Below are 11,695 nucleotides of genomic sequence, written 5' to 3'. Positions count from 1 at the left end.
ACTGTGATTCCCCCAAACTGAATAAATCCAACACATAGCAACACAAAACACACACACACATAAATAGTAATGTTTCTTCAATCATTTCAGATTTGTCTAAACGGTGATAGGGCGTGAAAAATATGATATATAGCTAAACTCTCGTTCGTTACTATTGATCTCATTCAAATTACGTGCTGGTTTTCTACCCGGAAGTAGAATGTAAACAACAAGGCGATTCGGTCTATATGTATCTATGATCATCATCATCATCTTTTTCTTCTCCTTCTTCTTGTTGCTCTGACCTGGTTTGGTTTGGTTCAGTTTGGTTTTTAAGATGTTCCCGTCGTCTGTTCAGGTTCTCGTCAATCGCGTCTTGGCCTTCTTCATCGCCGTCCTGGTGCTTCAGGCCCTGATGAACGTGGTTGTCATGGTGATGGGGGTGTGCTCCATGTTTGACCCCAGCCCGGAGGTACGGAGAAGCAGCAGCAGCAGCAGCACGAGGAGCTCTTTGTTCTCTGGTTGGAACGTTCTGCCCGTTCTGCCCGTCTCATATGGTTTTCCTTGTGTCCCAGTCTGCGGACCCTGAACGCATCGGCAGCACCACCACCACGGAGCAGCTGTACCCCCCCCCAACAACAACAACAACAACAACAACAACAACAACAGGTGATGGCTGCAGGTGAAGACGTGAAGTGGGCTGACGCTGACTCAACATGACTCCTGCTCTGAAGTCACTGGTCTGAAGTCAGCTGGAACTGTTGTTCAAAAGGTAATCGGATCAGATTCTGGATCACTGATCGGATCAAACCTTTGAAAATGAGTTGTTTCTAAACTAAAAACAAATTCTGAGACCAGATCAGATCACGTGATCCAGTCTTATTGGTTTTCATCTGGATCAAACCCTCTGTGTGTTTGTGTTGATCAGAAGTCGAATCAGGAAAATTTTGATCCGGAATGTCAGGATTACTCTGATCCCAGCAGTTTGGTGGATTCTGGAACAAAATGGGATTTAAATTTAAAGGGACAACGAGGGGTTTCTATTTGGTTATAAAAAGTCTTATATTAATGTGGATGAATCTACGTTACCACTTCGGTCCATTTTAGATAAATCTATGGTTTTGTCTCTATGGTTATTTTGTTATTATTAGTGGTGGTGGAAATGCTGGGCGAGCCGACCAGCGTTTCTTTACTTTCGGTTTTGTGGCGAGTCATGAGAATAACGCCGCCGAATCTCCGTTTATGGTGGGAACTACGACGGTATGTGATCGTCTTCCAACCTCTGACTTTAATTCTTGATGAATGAAAACATGAGTCTGTCTTGCACCGGTCAAAGAATTTCACGGTGCGGAGGCTCATAAATGTAGTGTGGAAACACTTCACTTTTACAAAACTCCTCGTTGTCCCTTTAAATAAAACTGGTCAAATAAGCAACATTTATCATGTAGAATATAAACATTTATTGATTTATATATTGCACCTGATTGTAACAATGATAAAGTAAATAAAGTTAACTTGAACCCGGGCTGCACCGGTGGTCGCGGTCCCGCTGCAGCATGGGTTGGTGAGGCCTGTTCAGCTTCGAGCTGCGGGACCATTACACTCAACAACAACAACAACAATTTTATTTATATAGCACATTTCATGCGACAAGCGCAAACTCAATGTGCTTTCACAAAAATAGAACAACATTACAGCTCGTAAAATACGTATAGAAAAAACACAATAAGAAAACAATAAGAAGAAAGTGTTGCAGATTAAAAACAAGAAGAAACTTGTTAGGAAAGAGGGAAATATTGCAAATTAAAGAAAAACAACAATTAAAAACTAAAAGCTTGTGAAAAAAGAAATGTTTTTAGTCTGCTTTTAAAAGAAGATACTGTTGTAGCAGACCTGAGTTCGTGAGGTAGGGAGTTCCAAAGAGTAGGACCATAATGACTGAAGGCACCATGAGCTGAGTTTGAGTGTATTCTTGGAATAGTGAGTAGACCTTTACTTGATGATCACAGGGATCTGTCTGGTGTGTACCCCTCGGCTGTGGAAAAACAATATTTATCTCTACATGAGTCCTTTGACCCAGAAAGGTAAGTGTCAGAAGAGTGACAGCCCAAGACGCTACACTGTATCTCTGTCTCAAATGTAAAAATAAACGGTTTTATTTGTCCCCATTGGAAGCAGAAAGTTTCACCTTTCAAACGAGCCGTAGTATGTGTCCATAGCGATAATATAGAATACGCTACGGCTCAACAAAAAAAAAAAAGTCAATGGTCTAAATTGCTGGCACCAGGATTAAAGCTTTGGAAAACAGCGCGGCACTCAATGAGTTAAAATGGATTACGTGATCCAGGATGGAAAAACAAAGGAATTTCAAAGCCCATGTAATTTGATCCAGATAAAACCTTTTGAACAACTGGGCCCTGATGGTCCAGGAAGTGGAAACAGCTGATCAATAAAGGTGCTGAACAGTCTGAGTGTAAATCCTCCTTCGTTGTGTTTTTCTGACTGTAACGTATTTATTGCACGACTCTGATTCGTCCATGTGACTCTATAGACGCCTTCAGAGCTTGTAAACAGTGTGACGTATTTCGTGGGGCGGGGCTTAGCTGGAGGCAAAACATCTCAAACGCGCTGTAGCTTGTGAACGCTGGTTAGCATGTTTTAACTTGACTGATTTTCTAAGAATGGACGAGGAAAATTAATATTTTAGTGAATATTTAAGTAGCTACACTCATCCCCCGGGACCGTGACCGTGACTATAATCCCTATAGTTATAGCAGTAGGTTCGTTACCTTTAATTGTCGGTGCAAGCTATTTTTAGAACAGCGGAGCAGAGCCGTGAGCTGCTCATGGGATTTCTTGGTTTCCCTAATCAAACTCATCAAATACACAATCCAACAACTCCACAACGCTCTGGTGGACAAGTTGTGAGCTGCACATTCACCACGCTATGAGATAATAACACAACGTTACCACACAGAGTTGTTTTAGAGGGAAATACAGAGACTGTTGATGAAAAACTGTCCCTGAAGACAACACGCATCAGTGGTTTTGCATGAATTTCCCTCTACAACAACTCTGTCTGGTAACGTTGTGTTATTATCTCATAGCGTGGTGAATGTGCAGGTCACAACTTGTCCACCAGAGCGTTGTGGAGTTGTTGGATTGTGTAATTGATGAGTTTGATGAGGGAAACCAAGAAATCCCATAATGAGCCTCCGTAGCGTAGCTCTGAGCAGCTCACGGCTCTGCTCCGCCGTTCTAAAAACAGCTTGCACCGACAATTAAAGGTAACGAACCTACTGCTATGACTATAGCGATTATGGTGATGGGCCAGTTTGACTAAATGTTGAACTATTCCTTTAATTGGTGTAAATTAAACTTGTAAATGAATGCTGCTCTGGATCAGACTCTTTCTTTCAGTTCTGACTCTTTTAAACAGAACCTATTAAATGTTTTCCATCTTTGCTGAGTGTAACAAAATTAAAAATTAAATTTAAAACCTGTCCCGTACCAAGCCTGTCTCTAAACACACACACCCGTTTCAGTTGTTTTGCCTCCTCCTGACGTTGTGACATCACAGTGACGTAGGCCATGAAGGGGTCTATGGTTCACTCCAACTGTTGGTTTATTTATTACTGACCTCTGCTGCCTCCTAGTGGACACAACATGTAACAACATGCAGCCAGGACAACATGTATTAAGCCTGTTAACAGACTGAGTGTTTTGTTTTTGATGCTAAACTTTGTGGATAAAGTTGTGTCAATAAAGTCAATAAAGAAAAACGATGAAGGAGGACAAGACGACCTTCACATTTAGAGCATCATTGGAACAAGAATAAAAGTCTTCACGTGTTGAAATTATTCAAATTTGACATATTTACCCGAAACAGTCTCATTATTAGGGCCACGGGCCATCGCACCGGGCACTGGTCATAGCTGCAGGGACCAGTGCCCATATAAGCTTAAAATATAGACTTATTTAATCTTTTTCTGAACAATTTCTCATGTTGGGGCTTCAATACCAGAGGGACATTACAGACGAGCAGCTTGGAGGTATTTGGATGTTTTTTGGTGTGTCTTTTTGGACAAAGAAAAGTGAGCTCCGTTCTCAACCGTCATATGGACATGCAGTGCTGCACGGAGCCCCGCTGTAACTCAGAGAAGCCACGGAGGACTCTGAAACTTCTCCCAGCCCTTAGTCCACATGAGGGGGAGGAGATGATGTTGAAGTTTGATGAAATTTCGATTTTGAGTGAACTATCCCTTTAAGATCTTTTCTTTTTTGGTTTGTTAAAATTAAATCAATCAGAGATGATTAGAGGGATCTTTTGTCTTTGGTCTAGTCGGATCAGTAATTACCTGCCAAAGGATAATACCTCTTTTAAATAATCAGAAGCAGAGTTCAACCAGTTTCAATTAAAGTCACCTAGTAACAATTCATATATGGAGCTGACAGGTGAGCTATAAAGGGACAATTACGGGCAAATTCAACTTGGGGCTGTATGTTCCTAACATTTTAGGTCTAAAAGAAGGAATCTGAAGGTTTTCAGTTTAATGTCTCCTGTTTTGCGGTAGTTGTGTCTGTCCCCGCGTCGCCATGGCAGCGAGGAATGGGAGCGGATTGAAGTTCTGCTGTTTAGGCTGTTTCCATCCCTCAAAGCCACAGACAGCGTCAGATGGAGACTCAAACATGCAGCCAGAAGTTTATTTACTTCAACAAGCCGACATGTTTGTAAAACTAGATCTAATTCAAAGTCTGGCGGAGTCGAGACCCAAGTTGACGCTCGGTGTGTTCAGGTGCAGTCGGAAGCTCCCGCTTGTGTCATAAACACAGGAATATCAACTCTGGACTTGCTTCAAGTAAATAAACTTCTGGGTGCATGTTTGAGTCTCCATCTGACGCTGTCTGTGGAAAAAAATGTTTACTTGAAGCAGTTTGTTTAGTTTGTTGAATGCTCAGCTGGCTTGAAGCTGTAGTTTTTAGTACTCTTGTTGACAATGTGTTTTTACGTATATTACCCTCTCATGTATTTATTATATTTTTGTACTTTTATCTTACCTGGTCTCAATTTTGCACTGTCCTTGCATTTTCCTCCTCAATTGAAGCCTATGGGCCCTAGTTTCTTAGACCAGGTGAAGTCTAACATCAGCGCAGCTTCGCCACGCCAACGGGGTGTGGCCCAGGTCCATTTCGCAAGATTGGTGGGCCGCGCAGTCAGACTTAGTCCAGCGCAGCCCCTCCCCTCGTCCCTCCCACCGGCGCAAACGGCAAAGAGGGAGGAGAGAGGGCGGGAGGGAGACAGGAGGAGGAGAGAAAGGCGTGGAGTGGGTTTGACACAGCCGAGTCAGATCTTCACCAATCAAAGGAGCTCCTCTCCTCACCTTTAACTGCGCGGCGGGTGATGCGCGCTGCAAGTTTGTCATTTTATACTTTGACATGGACGGAAGAAACAGCGACGCCAGAGGCCGAACCTCTCCCAGGAGGAAACAGCTGTTTTGGTCCGGAGGTCCGAGCTCAGAGTGACCAATAATGAGTTTACTAATATACTTAACCAGGATTGATCTGATACACTGAGAACCGGTGCTCAGTGTAAGAAACAACAACTAATAAACTAATGAAGAAACTCACATTTATTCAAACCCTGTGTAAGACAGATGAGAGGTGTAGGCTACACTAATCACAACATAAACAAACACCATGCGGGATGAAATCAGCGTAAAGGACGCTCTCTCTCTCTCTCTCTCTCTCTCTCTCTGTCCTCCTCTCTTTTTTTTCTGTGATAGAGATGCTGAGTATACTGTAGTAGGCTATATACTGACTATCTGATACCGAGGCTGTTGTGGTGGACTAAGAGAGATGATGATTTGTGTTTTGTTTTTCATTACGGCTGCGTGATGCGGTCGCTCCGCTAATGAATTAATAAGTAAATAAATAAATACAGCGATCATCACAAGGGCAGTGTGTATCTCAACACGGCAGCGACATGCAGTCATCCACCCTCAGTCCTGCTTGGGACATCCACAGCTGCTTTTCAGTGCCAGTTCGTCCCTGCTGTGTTAATTCAGGTGGAGTTTCCTTTACGCGCCGACAGCCTTTGATCTGACATCAGATGTGACGGGACAATCTATATAGATATAAATTCACGTGTTGATTCCATTAGTTGCATTAAATAGTGGTTATTGTGGATATTTATTGCATTGAAATGTGTCTGGAACTGTGGAAACCTGCCTGTGAGGTCTTGGTGACGTGTGTGCACTGCAGGTCAGTCAGCCAAACTTCCACTGCACCTGCTGCGCTCCGCCCTGCGCTGAGAGTAGACCTGGTTGGAGGTGGCGAGCTTTCAGCGCAACCTCGGCGGGACATTTTCCCAGGAAACTTCCACTGCACCAAGCTGAATCTGTGACGCCTCCCCCTGCTGCGCGGCCACGCCTATCTCAGCGCAGCGCGATCTGCCAATCTTCCAATCTGACTTTGCGCTAGGCTGCGCTGGTCGAAACTTGCATTAGACCGGCTGCGCTACCTTGCGCCACCTGCGCTGCGCCAGCAAACTAGGGCCCTATGTATGCTTGTGTATGTGATTGTGGTGTGTTGTAGAAACAGAATTGCCCTATGGGATAAATAAAGTAATCTCAACTCAACTCAACTCAACTCAAGTTCTGGAGACACAGCTGATTTTTAACATTTGTGTTTATTAACATGTTGAACACAGGTACGTCACATGTTGGATTCAAGATGTAAAATCTGATAATGATTGGCTTTACTTCCGTCAGTTGCAAAATAAATGTACGTCATCAATTAAGAAGAAGGCAAAAGCTTTTAGAGTTTTATCTAACAGAAAACACAAACAACCTGAATGACCCAAAGGAATTCTGGAAGGTGGTGAAGTCGACATCTGGTGTTGTTCAGTTGTTGTGAACGCAGCATTAAAACACTATAGATGGTACACTGCAAAAACTCCAAATCTTTCCAAGAATATTTGTCTTATTTCTTGTCAAAATGTCTCATTTCTAGTCAAAACTAATCTCTTTCCACTTACAATAAGACTCATCACCTAAAAATCTACTTGTTTTTAGATCATTTTCACTTGTTTCAAACTAATTTTCACTTGAAATAAGTAGAAAAATCTGCCAGTGAAAGCAAGTTTTTTGTGCTTGTAATAAGAAAGAAAAAATCTGCGCCACTATAAGATTATTTCCATTGAAAATCTGCTTGAAAGAAGTAAAAAGTGTCTAAAAACAAGCTGCTTTTTAAATGCGATGAGTCTTGTTTTAAGTAGAATGAGATTAGTTTTGACTAGAAATGACATTTTGACTAGAAATAAGACAAATATTCTTGGTAAGATTTTGAGTTTTTGCAGTGTACACTTTTGTTTTAACTTCTGTTATGACCCCATTTATTGTAACGTAATATTGTAATGTATTTTGTATTTCATGGAAATGTTGACGACGTGTGACCGGTGAAGGACAGAAGAGGACAGATTGACACTACAGCTGCACGACCAGGACAAAAAAATCACAATCACTAATATTTGGATCAGTTTGGATCATATATTTGGTTCTCTCAAAGGTGTGTTAATTCTGACTGGCTGAAGCTACTGTAACTGTCGAACGGAGACTGAAAGATCAGTTCCTGCAGACATGGAGAAGCGAACTTGGCAGTATGACGTCATGTGACATCTATATTGAGTTTAAACAAGAGTTTAAGTTAGAAAAGTATTTATTGTGTTCAAATCAAAAGTCTAGACAGGCCATCTGCCACTTCAGAGTAAACAACACAAGAATACCAGAAGTTATTGGAAGGTCTAAAGGACTGGATAGAAGTCGGAGGTTATGTGATCTATGCAAAGAGCCAGATTGGTGATGAGTTCCATGTTTTGTTTCAATGCAGGAACACATGTATTGTATATCTAAGAGAAAAATACCTCCCTAAATACTATGTTCGTCGCCCATCTATGTTTAAACTCATTTTGTTATTACAGTCTGATAAAACAAAAGTTATTTATAAGCTAGGTGCTTTTCTGAAACGTGTTCTTCCTCTGTTTAAGTGATAGTTCTTGCTCTGTCCTGGTCAGAGATGTATGTACACTGCAAAAATTCAAAATCTTACCAAGAATATTTGTCTTATTTCTAGTCAAAATGTAATTTCTAGTCAAAACAAGTCTCATTGCACTTAAAATAAGACTCATCACATTAAAAAATACCTTGTTTTTAGACACTTTTTACTTCTTTCAAGCAGATTTTCACTTGAAATAATCTGACAGTGGAGCAAGTTTTTCTTTCTTATTACAAGCACAAAAAACTTGCTTTCACTGGCAGATTTTTCTACTTATTTCAAGTGAAAATTAGTTTGAAACAAGTGAAAATGATCTAAAAACAAGTTGATTTTTAAGTGATGAGTCTTATTTTAAGTGGAAAAAGTTAAGTTTTGACTAGAAATGAGACATTTTGACAAGAAATAAGACAAATATTCTTGGAAAGATTTTTAGTTTTTGCAGTGCACAAAGTATGTACAGCCCCCACTGCCTCTTGCTATGTCTGATTATTTGTACTGTTTAATTATTTGTGCTCCATACCACTTATGTGGTCGTGAGAAAATAAAGTAAAGTGTAAGTGTAAGTGAACTGTTGTGAAACAGAATGTGGCTAAATAATGGTCTGATCTATTTCAATTTGGAAATGTTGGGAGTTATAGTTGAACGGAAATAAGCAATTAACCCCTGAGCTGCGGGATCCCCTTCATCCAATCCCAGATTTCCCAGGAGTTCTCCGATGCCTCTGGTGACCAAGTCGAGCATCGCGGTGGTGTAGCATCTTCCTCCATTTTTCTTGAAAGAAGTAAAAAGTGTCTAAAAACAAGCTACTTTTTAAATGTGATGAGTCTTATTTTAAGTATAATGAGATTTGTTTTGACTAGAAATAAGACAAAAATTCTTGGTAAGATTTTGAGTTTTTGCAGTGTGCACTTTTGTTTTAACTTCTATTATGGCCCTATTTATTGTAACGTAATATTGTAATTTGTATTTTATGGAAATGTTGACGACGTGTGACCGGTGAAGGACAGAAGAGGACAGATTGACACAAAAATCACAATAATCACTAATATTTGGATCAGTTAGGATCTGAAGAACTGGTCTGATGTTGATTTCAATTTGGAAATGTTGGGAATTAGTTCTGAACGGAAAGAAGCAATTAACCCTTGAGCTCTGGGATCAGCCTCGTCCAATCCCAGATTTTCCAGGAGTTGTTCGATGGCTAGCGTCAACAAGTTGAGCATTGCGGGGGTGTAGCATCTTCCTCCATTTTTCTGCACCAGCTTTATGATCTTCTGCTTCAGCCGTCTGACTTGGACTCGATTCTTCTTGTCTCTGTTGTTGAACACGTGGTATCCTCCGTCACACTGGCCGACGAAGTCACGCAGAGGCCGATTCCTTCTGATCAGCGTTTCTATGGTAACCCCTTCCGCCTCCAGGTCGTCTCCGTGGGTGAACAGGACCATGCTGAACTTTCTCGCTTCTTCTCCAAAGATCTCCTGAATGATCCTCACCGTTTCCCGTTGCTCCTCGGTGAATCTGGTCGGTTCGATCACGATGAGGAACACGTGAGGCCCGGGAGGAGCCAATGAGAGGAGCTCACAGACCTCCGTCTTCACCACTTCCATGTCTCTTTTAGTGTCAAACAGACCCGGAGTATCGACGACAGTCAGTTTTTGACCGTCGAGAACTCCCGTTTCCTTCTGACACTCTGCCGTCACCGAGGACGGAGACAATGACGATTCGAAGGCCGGTCTTCCTAAGATGGTGTTTCCCACCGCGCTCTTTCCAACTCCAGTTTTCCCAACGAGTGCAATCTTGATTTCTGATAGGTCGTCTTCACCTGTTGGAGAATTTAAAACTCATTATTGACATTAATACGATCAAGCCACACTCATGGACATTGGCCAACAGAGTTCATGAGCAGTGTTGGTGGGACCAACGCTGCTCATGAATCATTTTTCACAAGCCACATCTCTTCTGAACATTTTGACAACAACAAAATCATTTTTTTTTCACAAAATTCTAAAATGCTCTGGTTAAAATTATGACATTTGTGGTGTTTGGGTCGATTTTGACGCGGTTATAACGATGAGAACAATAATGAGAGTTCAAACTGAAATCATAAGTGCAAAACCAACCTTTTCATGGATAAGGAAGTCTAACAATGTAACCAAGAGATGAGAAACAAATGGGGTGATAAATAATTGTTTTTACAGCTGATTTAGTTAGTTAGTTAGTTGGTTTAAGTTTATTTCAGACATGTTAAAAGAAATAAAACATAATACAGAAATGGACAGACATAACATATAAAAACTTTGCAAAAACAACATATGAACAACAACAACAAAAAAAAAAAAAAAAAAAAAAAAAAAAAAAAAAATATATATAATAAAAAAATAAAGGAAAATAATTGATTTAAGACTCGGGTCAAAACCGACCCTAACACCATGGAAGCAGACAGAAAGCTGACAAGAGGAAGGTTCAATGAAGCCAAGGGTCATACTGACAAAAAAAAGGCCCAGGGGCCCACACCCAAACATATTTAAACCAATATTTTCATGGATAAGGAGCCTAACAATGTAACCAAGAGAAGAAAAAGAAATTGGATGAAAAAAAATGTTGAAAAAAACGAGCTCCGAGTTGTAAAAAATGAATTGAACGGCTTTGAACTCGGAAATTACAGGTCAGAAACTCTGGTGTCATATCAGAGCTCCGACTTTCCGACTTGACGTCACGACAACATCAAAACATGGCGGCCCTCGTCTTAAACAGTTAGAATTTAGACATTTAAAGTTATTTGTTGAGGTTTCAGTGCATATTTTTGTGTATTATTGCAGTAGCCTGTATGAAATACGTTTATATTAAGCTGTGATTGTTGTATGGTGTGAAGTTGTGTTCCTCGTATGTGATGGAAATAAGGTTTAACTGTTATCAAGGCTGTAACATTATATGTGCACTCATCTGCAGCGTCTCCTCTCCTCCAGAATAAACATAATTTACTGCTGCATTGATTTTTCATATTCAGCGATGAGCCACAATACGACAAACTTCCTTCAGGTATCCATGGTTTTTTTCTTCCGAGTTGGGAATTCCGACCTCCGAGTTGTTATGAACGCAGCATTAAAACACTATAGATGGTAGCTACACTGCAAAAACTCAAATATTTGTCCTATTTCTTGTCAAAATGTCTCATTTCTAGTCAAAACTAATCTCTTTCCACTTAAAATAAGACTCATCACCTAAAAATGAACTTGTTTTTAGATCATTTTCACTTGTTTCAAACTAATTTTCACTTGAAATAAGTAGAAAAATCTGCCAGTGAAAGCAAGATTCTTGTGCTTGTAATAAGAAAGAAAAACTTGCTCCACTATCATTTTCTACTTATTTCAAATAAAAATCTGCTTGAAAGAAGAAAAAAGTGTCTAAAAACAAGCTACTTTTTAAAAAATGTATAACTATGTATGTATATGTATAAATATACATATTTTAGCTATAATGAGATTTGTTTTGACTAGAAATAAGACAAATATTCTTGGTAAGATTTTGAGTTTTTGCAGTGTAGCAGAAAGCTTACACAAGAAAGACGAAGGATAAATTACTCTGAGTAGTAAAAGAAAACAACAACAACTTACCAAACATACATTGAGCCATGTTTGTCTTTTTCTGAGGATGTGTTGAGTCTCTG

At 40.3% G+C, this 11,695-nt stretch overlaps 1 protein-coding gene and 1 long non-coding RNA gene across 2 annotated transcripts; one reads left to right on the top strand and one right to left on the bottom strand.

Annotated features, from left to right (window-relative positions):
* The first annotated feature begins 315 nt into the window (after window positions 1-315).
* On the top strand, window positions 316-690 carry LOC146972814 (uncharacterized). The gene is made up of 2 exons (XR_015037932.1): window positions 316-451; window positions 555-690. It is a non-coding gene; the product is annotated as an uncharacterized LOC146972814 (long non-coding RNA).
* An 8,399-nt stretch (window positions 691-9,089) lies between these two features.
* On the bottom strand, window positions 9,090-11,661 carry LOC146972813 (GTPase IMAP family member 9-like). Its single transcript, XM_085803262.1, has 2 exons — window positions 11,652-11,661; window positions 9,090-9,850 (listed from the first exon to the last, which is right to left on the bottom strand). Exons 1-2 carry the CDS (start codon window positions 11,659-11,661, stop codon window positions 9,090-9,092), a joined length of 771 nt encoding a protein of 256 aa, XP_085659388.1.
* Between the last annotated feature and the right edge of the window lie 34 nt (window positions 11,662-11,695).

Source organism: Trachurus japonicus, chromosome 16 (assembly GCF_045865225.1).
Source record: "Trachurus japonicus isolate A0001 chromosome 16, Traja_1.0".
In the NCBI taxonomy this organism is placed as follows: domain Eukaryota; kingdom Metazoa; phylum Chordata; class Actinopteri; order Carangiformes; family Carangidae; genus Trachurus; species Trachurus japonicus.
Note: the sequence above shows the minus strand (reverse complement) of the source record. Positions and strands in the feature narration are given on the sequence as shown.